Genomic DNA, 14,347 nt, shown 5'->3' with positions numbered 1-14,347 from the left:
AACACCCGTGGTTTTAAGACTAGGGTGAAGAGGCAGTCTTGCATGTGTGTGTTCAAGTGTCTACTTTGTCTTATGATTTTTCTCTGTGTCATTCAAGATGAATTTGTTCTCTCTTAGATGTCTGTGGCCATTTTAATAAAATAATTATCAAGACCCAGATGATCAAAAACATTGTCAAACGTGTGATTTGTTATATGCCTTTCTCCTTTCCCCTTATTATATAATATCTTACAACTATGGGGGAAGTAACAAAGAAAATTTACTTTGGAAGTTGTATTTTCATGTGTAGGTACAAAGGAGGAAAAAATAATCATGTTATGAATTGATGGATGAATGGTTTAATATAACCTTTTCCCTCTTTTCTGGTGGCAGTTATGGAGGGTATAAAGCACTTTCAACTTTTTCTTAGTTCTAGATCAAGAATAGGTTTTGGGTAATATCAGTTGAATAAGATAAATTATAGAAAACAAAAGTGCTTATATTTTTTTTTTCAACGTTTATTTATTTTTGGGACAGAGAGAGACAGAGCATGAACAGGGAAGGGGCAGAGAGAGAGGGAGACACAGAATCGGAAACAGGCTCCAGGCTCTGAGCCATCAGCCCAGAGCCCGACGCGGGGCTCGAACTCACGGACCGCGAGATCGTGACCTGGCTGAAGTCGGACGCTTAACCGACTGCGCCACCCAGGCGCCCCAAAAGTGCTTATATTTTTTAAAATCTCACTGAAGAAAGGATGTATAATGCTTGTAGCATTTGGAATTGTCGAGGCCATTGTTGACATGTCCTTTTTGGCACCTTCCTTACAAATGTATAACTATATACCTGGAACAAGAAATTAAGAGTCATTACATTGTCATAGATTATTTGCAATATAGATTATAACTTAACTCTTTTTTTTTTTAATTTTTTTTTCAACGTTTATTTATTTTTGGGACAGGGAGAGACAGAGCATGAACGGGGGAGGGTCAGAGAGAGAGGGAGACACAGAATCGGAAACAGGCTCCAGGCTCTGAGCCATCAGCCCAGAGCCTGACGCGGGGCTCGAACTCACGGACCGCAAGATCGTGACCTGGCTGAAGTCGGACGCTTAACCGACTGCGCCACCCAGGCGCCCCTTAACTTTTTAATAATACATTTTGTTGGAGTTGTGTGACTAGTTATGGCAAATGATCAATACCTTAAAAGCCTTGATGTTACAGTGATTCAAAGCAGAGGGGAATGAAGTGTGGAAAAGCCATATTGGGTTTGTTTCTCTGGGAAACAGGCTGTGAGACTGAGATTTGTGTTGAAACAGTCTTTCAGGGGAGTGTGGTAGGAAGGCATCTATTTAGGGATGAAGGAGGCAGCCCTGGGCCTGCAGGGAGAGACTGCGGATCTGTGTAACAGAGGCCTAAGCCAGTCTCCTCAGGAGCTCTGAAGTCAGGATGGCTCTTCAGCCAGTCCTGAGTGGAGGCAAGGAGGCTAAGCCTTTATACTACACCTCTACCTGCCCCTGGACGTTAGAGGGATGAAGCAGTGGCCAAGGGCAGTTCTCGGAGTGTAGCCCAGCTGGGAGCTGTTGGGAGCTTACGCTCTCAGCAGCTCAGGGAGTGTAGAGGGGGGTGTGGGCAGCACACCCCAGCTCCTGTGAACACAAGACTGAGAATATATGAGGAGAAAGAGAAGAGATCCAACCTACATAATTTCTCTTTTTTTACTGTTATATTTAATCCTCCAGAATTCTTCCCCTGCTGTTGACTTTAGGACGATGAACCAAGCACATTACACCAGTCTAATAAATGATGAAACCATAGCAGTTTGGAGACAAAAACTCTCAGAACACAACAATGCAAATACAATCAAGTATGTGGCTGCTTGTTTTCATTTTCATTTTTCCAGAGTACGTTGGAATCTTTTAGCTCAGTAATTTCCCCTACTTCCGTATTGAGGTTATGAATGGAGTTTTACATTTTAGGGAATCTTTGTATTGTTTTTGTTTTTCTGGCACGTATTTCTTGAGGATTTGGTGTCCTTAGCCCCAGATAACATAATAATTTTTGCCCCCATTCTCTCAGAGTGTGTCCCTTAACCTTACCTTATTCAGATCTTAAAAATCCTGACTGATGAAGGCATGGGTTGGCCTTTATGTTAAAAAAGCTCAGTTTTATGGTTTAACATCAAGAGTTTCTTCATATGTGGATCCCAAAGCATCCCAAAAGTAAGACAAATGTTAGCTTACCTAACCTGAATAATTTCTAGCATTTTCACATTCAGAATGATTAGTCGAGATGGTAATATAATGCCAAATTGAGAAAATAAAGTAAAAAGGATTGATGCCTTTTATCCAGTTTATTTTAAAGGAGAAATTTTTTTGTGCACATTTTTATACATTTTCATTGACTTTCCTTAGTATTTTCATTTTTCTGCCATCTAATATTTGGGAATGAATGAATCATGTTCTGTGTACATTGTACACTGAAATGTGTATATCTTCTTTATGACATAGAGTATAGTAGGGCAAATGACCAGGGCCCTAAACTTTGGGGTGCACCGGGATCATTGAGAATGCCCTTAAGCGGCTCATGGCGGGCCTCAGAATTTCTCTAACCTTAGGTGGGTCTGATGAGGAATTCAGGCTAGAAGGATGTGGGGGTGAGGGAAGGGGACTAGACTCATCATGAGAGGGGCAGGATGGATTCCGCTTTCCTGGGACCTTGACAGTTTACTAGTTCCCAGTTCTCTCATTTATAAAATGAGGGGATGGAAGAAGTTATCTCTAAAGACCATTCTTGACCCAGAAGTTATTGCAACCCCCTCCTTAACCATGCATTTGTTGTATTCCTTCCCTTTTCTATATACTAGATGAGAGGGTCCAAGACTCTTCACACGCAGTTTCATTCTGGGTCTTCAGACACTAGCTATTTTCCCAGAGCCTCTGTTATCTAGGTAATAGGAATAAACACTCATTTCACTTATTTTCAGTTTCTTTCTCAGATAAGAAACAAAATAGAAGGCAGTGGTTGTTTACTTGTTAATTTGCAAAGACAATTTCTGTGTTTGGGAGATAACAGCTCAACATCTCTTTTTTTATTATATTTTGTTTGTGTTGGGAGATGAGCTGGAGAGTATCTTAGTTGATGGCAGAAGGTTGTTCGAGATCATTATCAGGTATAAGAATTGTTCTTTTAGTAGCTTTGGTACTTTTGATTTTAACATGATTTATGGAAAACTTAAGTACTTGTCTATTTTGAGATGTGACACAATGTTTCTCTACAGCAAATGTACGTTTTCCAAGGCTTCATCTGGGTAAGAACTGCTTTTAATGAAACCCTGGAATAGATGACTAATCTATTATCGAGGCTTGAGTAACCATTTATTTGTAATTATTAAAGGCTTGCCTACCTTTTTCTTTCTGAGCAGTGGTGTTGTTCAGATATTATCTTCTGCAGCCTGTTGGAATGGAAGTTTTCTTGAAAAAAAGTAAGTGATTTAGAATCTTAAAAAAATACCCACATGTGATGCAAATACTTACTCAGCAAAGTCAGTGAAAGACTTCAGTTCTCTTTGATGGTGGTTGGCCTTAATTCACTGATGATGATTTGTGCAAAACTTGGAATGCCTTATAATGATGAATGAGAGGGTGTTAGGAAGGGCAATGCTGATTCATGCCTGGTTGGCAAAGCAGCAGATTAGCATAGAGACTATCTCAGAAAGAGTTTGTGTAATCAATAGTAAGATTTCTCAGGTTTTTCTAAAATGGTATCCCCACATGTGCACTGTATTTGTTCTTAAATTCTTAATTATTTAATCTCCTGGGTTTCATCGGTTTGCTTTCCCCATAGATTTTTCTTTTCTCAAAACCAGTGAGCTCAGGGGGTGTTCCAAGGAAGCTTCAGGAGTTCCTTGGACTTAGGGCTAGCCCAGTTCACCAGGAGATTATTCGGACTGAATTTCCAGGTAGTAAAATAGTGTTTCTTTGCTTGGCCTTATCCCTTCTGCAGGTATCCCCCTGAAGAACCTCATGCAGCAGAAGGGTTTTGTCACGGGTTTTGATCTTTGGGGACCCCAATTCTCGACCATCTCTCAATCCTTTTTGTCAGTGACCAGGCAAATGAAATCCCAAGAAGAACTTAGAATTCAGTTCTGTGTGTGAATCCCACTCCCTCCCCCACCAAAAAATGATGTCCCTAACTGGGTTGCAAGAGGTCATCTCAGAAACTTTTCTTCTGTTACAGCTAGAGATTGCCAAGTCATTTGTTTGTATCATTAGGGCAGCTGGAATGAGCTCATCCAGTTTATTTCAGCTTTAATATTTAGCTTTTTCCTTTAGGGAAAAGTCTTCAGGATTGTGCTGATGTTGGTTTTTTAGAAGTGGTTTTCCACCAGGCTGATTTATCTTCTAAGAGGACATTTGGCAATGTCCGGTGACATTTTTTGGTTGTTACAATGGGGGAGGGTATACTACTGGCATCTAGTGGGCCAAGACCAAGGATGCTGCTAAGCACATCACAATCCTGTCCACCCAACAAAGAATTATTTGATCCCAAAAGTCAATAGCACCAAGGTTGAGAAACCTTGTTCTAGAAGGACGGCTTTTATGAAGGTTGGGAATGGCTCTTCGCCAGACTTGTTAGGTTATTCATCCTTAGGATCATGAATTCCATAGAGAGGTGGATAAGGCCTTTATTTTTTTAACTGACAACTGAACTATTTCAGGATTTCTGCTTATATAGCTTATGAACAATGCCTCACAGGAAACCGATTGAAGTAAAAGACCACTTTTGCAAAGAATAAATACATTTAGATAAAATGTTTTATTTTTTCTTAATAGCGTGACAGAAAGTACCTCTAAGCATATAGAAGGTTACATATAGGACACCAGAATTAATTTCTGTGTTTGGGGTAGATCTATTTTTAGAGCAATAACAACAAAGGACCCAACAAACAAAGCCCAAGCATCTCTTGATTTGACCATTTAGGTTTCAATGCATATGTTGTTGTTTTTTTAATGTTAGAAACTCTCTGTTTTTATAAGTTACAGCATTGCTGTCAGATAGTGTTAAAACTATTAGATGTGTCCATTACCCATCAACAGAAGTCTATTTTGCAAATAGAAAGTTATTTTGTAGTTAATAGATTTGGTATATTCAAGAGTGGGAATTTAAAAGAGACATTCTAAGTCTCAAAAAGGCTATGACTTTATATAAAGTTAGGAAAAACGATTAGTTGCTAGGAAGTTAAAAACAGTATCAGTGAAATTAGTCCTTAGGTGTATGTAATTGTATCCCTTGTGTAAGATGTTAACTTTGTATTTGTTGTGGATTTGATTTTTTTTTAACAACATTTTATTGAGAAAAGTTTTAAACAAGGAGTTTTGTTCTACCTGCCATTTGTTGATGATTGGGCCAGTTTGCACAGGGGATGTTTTTGCACCTAGGCACAGCATCTCTACATCTAGTTCAGTGTACCATAATTACAGAGAAAGGCAAACACACAAGAGTAAATCATGGAAATAACACTCTGCTTATAAGTTTCAAGATAATCTCAAGTCGAAATGATGACTTGCTTGTACTTTGAATTGAAGGGAAAAAACACTTGAAAACTTTAAGATCATCTTGGAAAAGGGGTTCCATCCAGAGCTTGATTCTGTTGGGTTTCCTTAAAGTGTAATATTTTTACACAGCTTGTCTGCTGGGTCAAATTTAAATCTGATCAGTATGGATAGGCTATTTTGTCTCCCTACTTCTAATTCCCAACAGAGTGTTTGCTTTGTTTTTCTTTTATTAACACACATTTGAAATTTTTGTTTAGAATTGATGAACATTTTAAAACAAGTCCCAAAATCCCTGGGATTGACCTGAACTCAACGAGGGTGTTATTTGAGAAGTTAATGAGCTCCCAGCACTCCATGATTCTAGAGCAGGTAAGTTCTATACATTTGCAGAATGTATTCTTTTTTTTATTTTTTTAAATGTTTGTTTATTTTTGAGAGAGCACAAATAGGGGAGGGGCAGAGAAAGAGGATCTGAAGTGGGCTCTGTGCTGATAGGCTGACAGCATTGAGCCCATCATGGGGCTCAAACTCATGAACCACAAGATCATAACCTGAGCGAAAGTCTGATACTCAACCAACTTGAGCCACCCAGGCACTCCTGCAGAGTATATTCTTCTTTTTTATTTTTTTAAATGTTTATTTATTTTTGAGAGAGAGAGAGAGAGTGTGTACATGAATGAGCCGGGGTGGGGCAGAGAGAGAGGGAGACATAGAATCCTAACAGGCTCCAGGCTCTGAGCTGTCAGCACAGAGCCTGACAAGGGACTTGAACCCACGAACTGTGAGATCATGACCTGAGCCAAAGTTGGATGCTTAACCAACTGAGCCACCCAGGCGCCCTCAGAGTATATTCTTAAAAATGCATTTTTGTATTGCAATAATTCAACTTTAAAGAGAAACAAAAGAGTGTAAGATAAGAAGGCATAAAGCTTGTATAAATCTTAATTCTACAATATTCACTTCGGGAATTTGACCTACCTTGAGCTTTCTTTTTAGCTTAAATCTTTTGAAGGAAATGCCCTTCCAGAGAAGTCTGCACAGGTGGAGATGTTTGACTTTTCATTCCATTGGTGTATCTCCTAAGCACCACTAGTGCCTGGCTCATGGTTGATTCTCTGTGCATACCGACTGAGTGGGAGTTGAGAGTCTACCGAAAAGCTTATGAATTTAGAGATCAGGTAACTAGATCTCAGCAATGTTTGAATTTCTCAGTATTCTTTTCTCTCATACAGATCTTAAACAGCTTTGAAAGTTGCCTGATTCCTCAGTTGTCAAGTTCACCACCAGATGTTGAAGCCATGAGAATCTATTTAATACTACCTGAGTTCCCCCTGCTCCAGGATTCCAAGTATTACATAACATTGACTATTCCCCTGGCAATGGCCATTCTGCGGTTGGATACAAACCCCAGCAAAGTATTAGGTGAATTTGCTAAAATCAATACCAGTGGTTTTGTACTTTTTATTTCATTGGTGTGACCACTGGCTCTCAGTGGACTGAGATCTGAGAATCTATTTGTTGCCATTTAATATCCTTAACATTCAAACCTTTCTTTCTTTGCTGTTGTCTTCTAACTGGCCATATTTGCAGTATGAGCAAATCGAACCATCATTTAGGTTATTTGAAATGATTCATGCCAGACTCGTCTTGATTTTTAAATATTCACGAAGGTAGATTAACTTTAAACTATTTTTTCACCTCCTACATTTGCTAGTAGTTAATAGTGCCTCAAGAATTAGTGTCTATCTGTTGCTCTTTCTCCTATACCTAATTTAGGGGGTGGGAGTGAAATGAATAGTTTGGTGTGATGCACAGGTCTCCAAAAGAGGAGAGGAAGAAAATGACCTAGTGGAGACTTACCAAATGTTTGTTCTGTTTTTCTTTTTTAGGACAGTTGAGTCCACACTGATTTTTGCAGGCTACGGACACTTTGCTGAGATAAGAACCTTCCGTTCCTCAGTGAATTGGAGAGTGTCTCATGGAAGTAGCGCCCGAGATGTTTTTATTAATCAAGTGCAGAAAGTCTGTCACCTGGGTTTTTCCCATTTTTTTTTTCCTGGTAAATTTTTTAGGTGTTCATTGCAACTCAGTAACTTCTGTGTTCCAAATGGACTAGGATGTTACTTGAGTGTGTCTCTCCATAAGTAAAGAGACCTGTGTTCCTGAGGATGGAATACTGGCTTTTCCATACTGCTTCTACCTTTGCAGAAGATATAAAAACAAAGAATAATGGAAACACTAGTAATATGTTAGTCCTTAATTTTGGTTTTTTAAGATCAAAGCCCTTCGTGGCCTATCTTTTCAGGTGTTCTAATAGGCTATGAAGTAGAGAGATGGCAATCTCTGAAGGAATTTTACCTGACGTTTAGGGTTTTTTTTTTAATTTTAATTTTAATTTTTTCAGGTAGGACAGTACAAAGAGATCAGAGTTGTTTAGTTTTACACTTGTTTTTAACTTCTAATGAAAGAAATTTAAATTTAAAAGAATATCTCAGACTGTGGAAAACTCTGTAGGTACCTATTCACACAAATTCACGATTATCAATATTTGGCCCTTTTTGTTGTCTATGTTCCCCTTACCACCACCTTTTTACTTTTGCTGAAATATTTTTTAAAAATCATAGACATCATGTCATCTCATCCTTTAAGTATTTCAGTATGGCTGAATTTATTTCTGACAATATAGAAACCAGTGGTCTAGCCTTCTTGTCTGGTTATGAGAAAGCACAGTTTGGGGACAAACAGAAACAGTAGTTTTACAACTAATGAAGCCTCTTGATGGGAAGGCCTGGCTTCCATACTGCTGCTGCTTCTGGGGTGTGTCGTCCTGTGCATCCCTGGTACAGGATGTAGGTGGAGGCAGAGTTGAGGGCAGCAAAGATGATGATATCTGAATGCTCCTACCTGCAACATATGTCTTAACATCTTGTCCACATGGATCTTTGGAACTGAATGTTTAGCTTGGCCTTCTGAATGAGTCTTTGAGAAAAAAAATCAGATCAAGCTTTACAAAAAAAGCTCTAGGGGGTTCTTGTGCTCTGCAGAAATGCTTTAATGGATTCTTTTTAAAGTCAGTTTTGGGAAACTGTATTTTAGACTAATGTTTATTTTTTAGCCGGAGCAGTTTTTAGCTAGTAGGCAGAAGACATAAATAATTGATCAAAAATACATGCTGAAACATGTCTTTTCTTTCTTTCTAAAGATAACTGGTGGTCTCAGGTATGCCCAAAATATTTCATGAAGCTGGTAAACCTCTATAAAGGTGCAGTCGTGTACCTACTGAGAGGAAGAAAGACCTTCTTAATTCCCGTACTGTTTAACAATTATATTACAGCAGCTCTCAAGCTCTTGGAGAAGTTGTATAAGGTGAGTATAGAGAGGAGCCAGTGGGGAGAGGGGTGAATAGATGGTAGGCTCAAATGTCCTACTGAGGTAGTCTGTGGAAAGCCATTTTCCAGTTGTTTGGATTTTAATTGTCCTCATTTGGTTCTTCATCAGGTAAATCTTAAAGTGAAGCATGTTGAATATGATACATTTTACATTCCTGAGATTTCCAATCTTGTGGACATTCAGGAAGACTACCTCATGTGGTTCTTGCATCAAGCAGGCATGGTAAGAATTCATCTAAAGCATATTCTTAAAGCTTTAGTCTTTTCTCAGAGTACAAATAAGGACAAGAAAAGCCCAATCTGAGCTGTACAATTTGTCCTTGACTTTGGTGTTAATGTCACAGTGTTTTGGCTGGCTTTGCATTCTTGAAACTTTTGAAGTGTTTGAGACATCATAAATGGCCAATAAGGAGTCATAAATGGGTGATCAGCCAGAATGGTACAAACTTTAATTAGTTGCCAACATTTTAAAAATCAAGGTATCTAAAGTAGTCACAGTTGTAGAAGCAGAAAGTAGCCTGGTGGTTACTGGGACCTGGGGGAAGGAAAATGGAGAGTTGTTTAATAGGTAGAGAGCTTCAGTTTTGCAAGATGAAAAAGTTCTGGAGATCTGCATAATAATGTGAATATAGTTAACACTACTGAGTTGTACACTGAAAAGTGATAAAGATGGCAAACTTTATGTTACGTGTGTCTTACCATAAAAAAGTCAAGATACGTAAAATGAATTTCTAGTTTTTCTTGGAACTTAGAAGATCTGGCAACATGACCTGTCCTCCCAGATGGTACCAGTTGGCTAGAGTTCAATAGTAGCTCTTTAGATGAGGCTTATATGTGCCACAGTCCACACTGTCACTGGATTTTGACATTGAGGAAAGGATCATTTGCTAATTACCATCTTCCAGTAGCTAGCTTACTTTAGTTGTCTTATGTCAGTGCCTGAACCCGGTAGGCCACCTCTGATTTGGGATTATGGGTGTGAAGATGTCACATATCCCCGACCTAGCTCTCAGCATATGTTAGATGAGCCATCCAAGGGACTGAAGATTCCTGCCTGTCACCATGGCTCTGCAAGAGCTGCTCAGTTTGATTGCAGACTGTCTTGGGACCTATGCAAGGCTTTTTAGGACCTCCCATCTGTGGAGTATGTATACATTTGAATTAGGTCAGAAAACAGAATGATAATTTGGCCACCATATTTAGTGAAGTCATGTGTAGCAGATACATTTGGTGTGAATCCTGGCCAGTTTAACAGATACATCACTACATTGAGGCAGTATTTTCCCTGTAGAGTTTTTGGAGGTCAGTAGTGCAGTAGTGGTTTCTAATAACAAGGAGTATAAGGTTTATTTAAGAAAGATTATTTGCTTTGTCAAATAATAGATGATCAGTGCTAGACACAGTAATGTGTTTTTAATAAGCTTTTATTATAACCTTGACCTTGAAAAAACAAAATACTTTTCAATAAAAATGGGTTAGAATCTTCTAAATGGGTTTACATGGGAAATACAACGTGCAGGCTAGCAATGAACTCTTGCTTTCACATGCTAATTTAGAAATTGTAAAAAGAAGCTTTTCTGTTTTATCAACTTGCAAGTAGCTAGTCGTGGCAAAATAAAATGTTAAGAGCTGAAATAAGCTTTATGAATTATTTAGGCTGTTTTGTTTGTAGGTGAGGAAATGGAGGCCCACAGAAGTTCAACAATTTTCCCACCAATTTAGTTAGTTTCATAAAAGCCAATTCTTCTGACTTTGAATCTGCCCTTTCTGTGACTGGATGCTGAATAAAATACTTCTAATGAATCCTAATTCTTTTTGACGCTGAAAAAGAAGTTGCTGGTGTTAGAAATCTGGATTATCATGATTGAAGTCTGTGAATGGAGGTACTTAAGTGGGCAACTTTTACAAATTTTTTTTTGTTTTAATTTTTTTTTTTAATGTTTATCTTTGAGGAAGAGAGAGCATGTGAGCAGGGGAGGGGCAGAGAGAGAGACACACACACAGAATCCGGAGCAGGCTTCAGGCTTTGCGCTGTCAGCACAGAGCCCAATGCAGGGCCTAAACTCATGAACTCTGATATCATGACCTGAGCTGAAGTCGGACGCTTAACCAACTGAGCCACCCAGGCGCCCCTACAACTTTTTTAAAGTTTATTTATTTATTTTGAGAGAGAGAGAGAGAGAGAGAGAGAGAGAGAGAGAGAGAGAACACAAGTGGGGGAGGGGTAGAAAGAGGGAGAGACAGAATCCCAAGCAGGCCCCTGCTGTCAGTGCAGAGTCCGATGTGGGGTCAATCTCATAAACCATGAGATCATGACCTGAGCTGAGATCCAGAGTTGGATGCTTAACCAACTGAGCCACCCAGACGCCCCTACAGCTTTTTTACGTTTTTTCTCTTAACGTATGATAAGCACATATAGGTCTTGAATACCAGATGCTCATCTCTTCTTTAGTATTGCAGGTAGTTATTACAGAAAGATAGAAAATTAGTAGGTCAAATTATAGTGTGGCCTTTTGTGATTTCTGTGGAATTTTCTTTTATTGTATAAGGTATAGTATTATTATAAATTGAAGTTTAAATTTCTTGCTGTCTTTTGTTTTAATCTAGAATGCTAAAGCTATTTTGTACCCAGGCACCCCGTTTCATACATAAATTTATATACTTTTTAAATTACTTTCATTAAAATTTTTTTAATGTTTATTTTTGAGAGCGAGAGCGAGAGACTGTGACCAGGGGAGAGGCAGAGAGAGAGGGAGACACAGAATCTGAAGCAGGCTCCAGGCTCTGTCAGCAAAGAGCCCAGTGTGGGGCTTGAACCTGGACTGTGAGATCATGACCTGAAGTCGGATGCTTAATAGACTGAGCCAACCAGGCATCCGTGTTTTATTATTATTATTACTTTTTAATGTTTATTTATTTTTGAGAGAGAGAGAGACAGACAGACAGACAATGTGTGAGCAGGGGAGGGACAGAGAAAGGGAGACATAGAATCCAAGGCAGGCTCCAGGCTCAGCCATCAGCACAGATCCCAACACGGGGTTCAAACTCATGAGCTGTGAGATCATGACCTGAGCCAAAGTCGGTCACCCAACTGACTGCGCCATCCAGGTGGCCCTTATTATTTTTAAAATATTTTATTTATTTTTGAGAGAGAGAGCAAGCATGAGTGGGGCAGGGGCAGAGAGAGAGAAGGGGAGACAGAGGATCTGAAGTGGGCTCCACACTGACAGCAGTGAGCCCATGTGGGGCTTGAACTCATGAACCACAAGATCATGACCTGAACCAGAGTCAGATGCTCAACTGACTGAGCCACCCACGTGCCCCTTAAGTTACTTTTAATTGATGGTAATGAATAATAAGTGGATTTTCCCTCACCTTTATTGATGAATACTTGACAAATAAAATTATATGTTTTTAAAGTGTACAATGTGATTATTTTTGATATGCATTATGAAACGATTGCCAAGATCAAGTTACTTAACGTATCGATCACATACCTAACTCATTTTGTTTGCTTTTGTGTGTGTGTGTGTGTGTGTGTGTGTGTGTGTGTGTGTGGTGAGAATGCTTAAGATCTACTCTCAGCAGATTTCAAGGATGTATAAGTAGACCTTCATACGGGTCAGCTCCTTCTTTTGACCAAATACCCTTTCTTCCTTTGCCTTCTTTAGACCTGGCACTGTGGTCCTCCCCTGGAAGGAGGAGGGTCTTATGGACCGTTAACTCTGGCCTTGGCTCTGGTTCCTAACTGAGGCAGTTCTGGGTTTCTTTCCAGCCAGCCCACCTACCTGAGAGGATGGTGACCTTGCTCTCATTATAACTGCTCTCCTTCTGCAGAAGAGACATGGGCCTACTTCCCAAACTGGGCTCTTCCAGGGGTGAAGGGGTCAGGCAAAGGGTGATGGGAGGTACCAGGCCTGCAGAGGTGGATCTAGAGGTGCCTGGGAGGGCTTGCAGGGAGGGGCAGCAGGGTAGTCAGAGATGTGGAGCCAGGACCTGCAGACAGAGCTCCTGATTGATGTCTGAAATAACTATGCTGTCCTAATAGAAACACCAGTATTGAAGTATTTACAGCTAGGATGCCATAATGCCAGCAACTGTTTTTATAGTCACTGTGGTCACTTCTCTCCCAGTCCTTTTTACAGTTGAAGTGTTCAAAACTTTATCTTGCTTTTATAGGCCAACACATGTTAAAGATCTTTCTTATCCTTGAGAATAAGCAAATAATGCTTAAATAATCTCTTCTGAGAGGAAGATTAGAAAATTCTGAATATTGCCACCAGTTGTAAAATAAACCTGCTTCCTTAGGCTGCTCATACTTTTTTCAGGTACCTAGACTAGAAGATCATTTTGTGGAGTGCTGTTTGATGGTATATGGGCTTTTTAAAATTTTAGTGATTTCAGTTCCTAAGTACAAAGTAATTAGATATGTAGGGATGAGAATGAAATTAGCCTGGATTATATATGTGTGATTCCATACCTTGTCTCACTGGACTGGAATCATCTCTCCAGTTCGGGTTTCTCAGTCTAGGGAAATGTTCCAAGATCTCTAAAGGAACCTAGTTCTAAAGAATTAACAGGATGGATTTTAATTAAAATTGCTTTTAAATTATTTCATTGAAATACAAACAAACATAAAAGGAGCTAGTTATATACTTCTTATTCAATAGCCTTTAAACAGGTATAGAACCAAACCATATCTTACAAATTAAATAAAAACCTGTAAAATCAAAATGCAGATGAGCCTCATGATTAAATGGAACAGCAAAAACGTCTTACTGAAACCAAACCCCAGTTGCATTGTGGAGAGGAACTGCATACTGTCAGGCCTGGGTGCTTGAGTTCCCAGGCCTGTCGGCCCTGAGATGACTCAGCTCTATTCTCTTTTCAGCTGCTATTAAACCTTCCTTCATGCAGCGGGCCAGGACTGTTCTGGCCTTTTCCTGGGCACAAATGCATCACTTACAAAGGAAGACTGCTTTTCTTCTTTTTCATTCCCCTTGGACAATTAAGTATATGATACCAGTGCGATCTTTAAAATAAATGAAAATTATTATAAGGAAGTTGTTGAGAATGCCTCTTCATTAATTTTGTTTAAGGATATCATTTTATTTTTTTTATTTATTTTTATTTTTATTTTTTTATTTTTATTTTTTTATTTTTTTTTTATTTTTTTTTTATTTTTTTTTTATTTATGTATGAAATTTATTGTCAAATTGGTTTCCATACAACACCCAGTGCTCATCCCAAAAGGTGCCCTCCTCAATACCCATCACCCACCCTCTCCTCCCTCCCACCCCCCATCAATCCTCAGTTTGCTCTCATTTCTCAACAGTCTCTTATGCTTTGGCACTCTCCCACTCTAACCTCTTTTTTTTTTTTTTTTTTTTTTTTCCTTCCCCTCCCCCATGGGTTCCTGTTAAGT

At 39.2% G+C, this 14,347-nt stretch overlaps 1 protein-coding gene across 3 annotated transcripts in view; it reads left to right on the top strand.

Moving 5' to 3' along the window:
* Positions 1-14,347, top strand: part of HERC3 (HECT and RLD domain containing E3 ubiquitin protein ligase 3) — a 115,833-nt gene that overhangs the window by 66,835 nt on the left and 34,651 nt on the right. For all 3 annotated transcript variants that reach the window (XM_040478490.1, XM_040478495.1, XM_040478493.1), the window contains exons 11-16: positions 1,718-1,842; positions 3,400-3,459; positions 5,791-5,902; positions 6,766-6,955; positions 8,736-8,899; positions 9,032-9,145. In XM_040478490.1, coding sequence (XP_040334424.1) covers positions 1,718-1,842; positions 3,400-3,459; positions 5,791-5,902; positions 6,766-6,955; positions 8,736-8,899; positions 9,032-9,145 — 765 coding nt within the window. The remainder of the gene's footprint in view (positions 1-1,717; positions 1,843-3,399; positions 3,460-5,790; positions 5,903-6,765; positions 6,956-8,735; positions 8,900-9,031; positions 9,146-14,347) is intronic.

Source organism: Herpailurus yagouaroundi, unplaced genomic scaffold (assembly GCF_014898765.1).
Source record: "Herpailurus yagouaroundi ecotype Mexico unplaced genomic scaffold, PumYag 28, whole genome shotgun sequence".
Classification (NCBI taxonomy): domain Eukaryota; kingdom Metazoa; phylum Chordata; class Mammalia; order Carnivora; family Felidae; genus Herpailurus; species Herpailurus yagouaroundi.
This window is presented reverse-complemented; position numbering and strand designations above follow the sequence as displayed.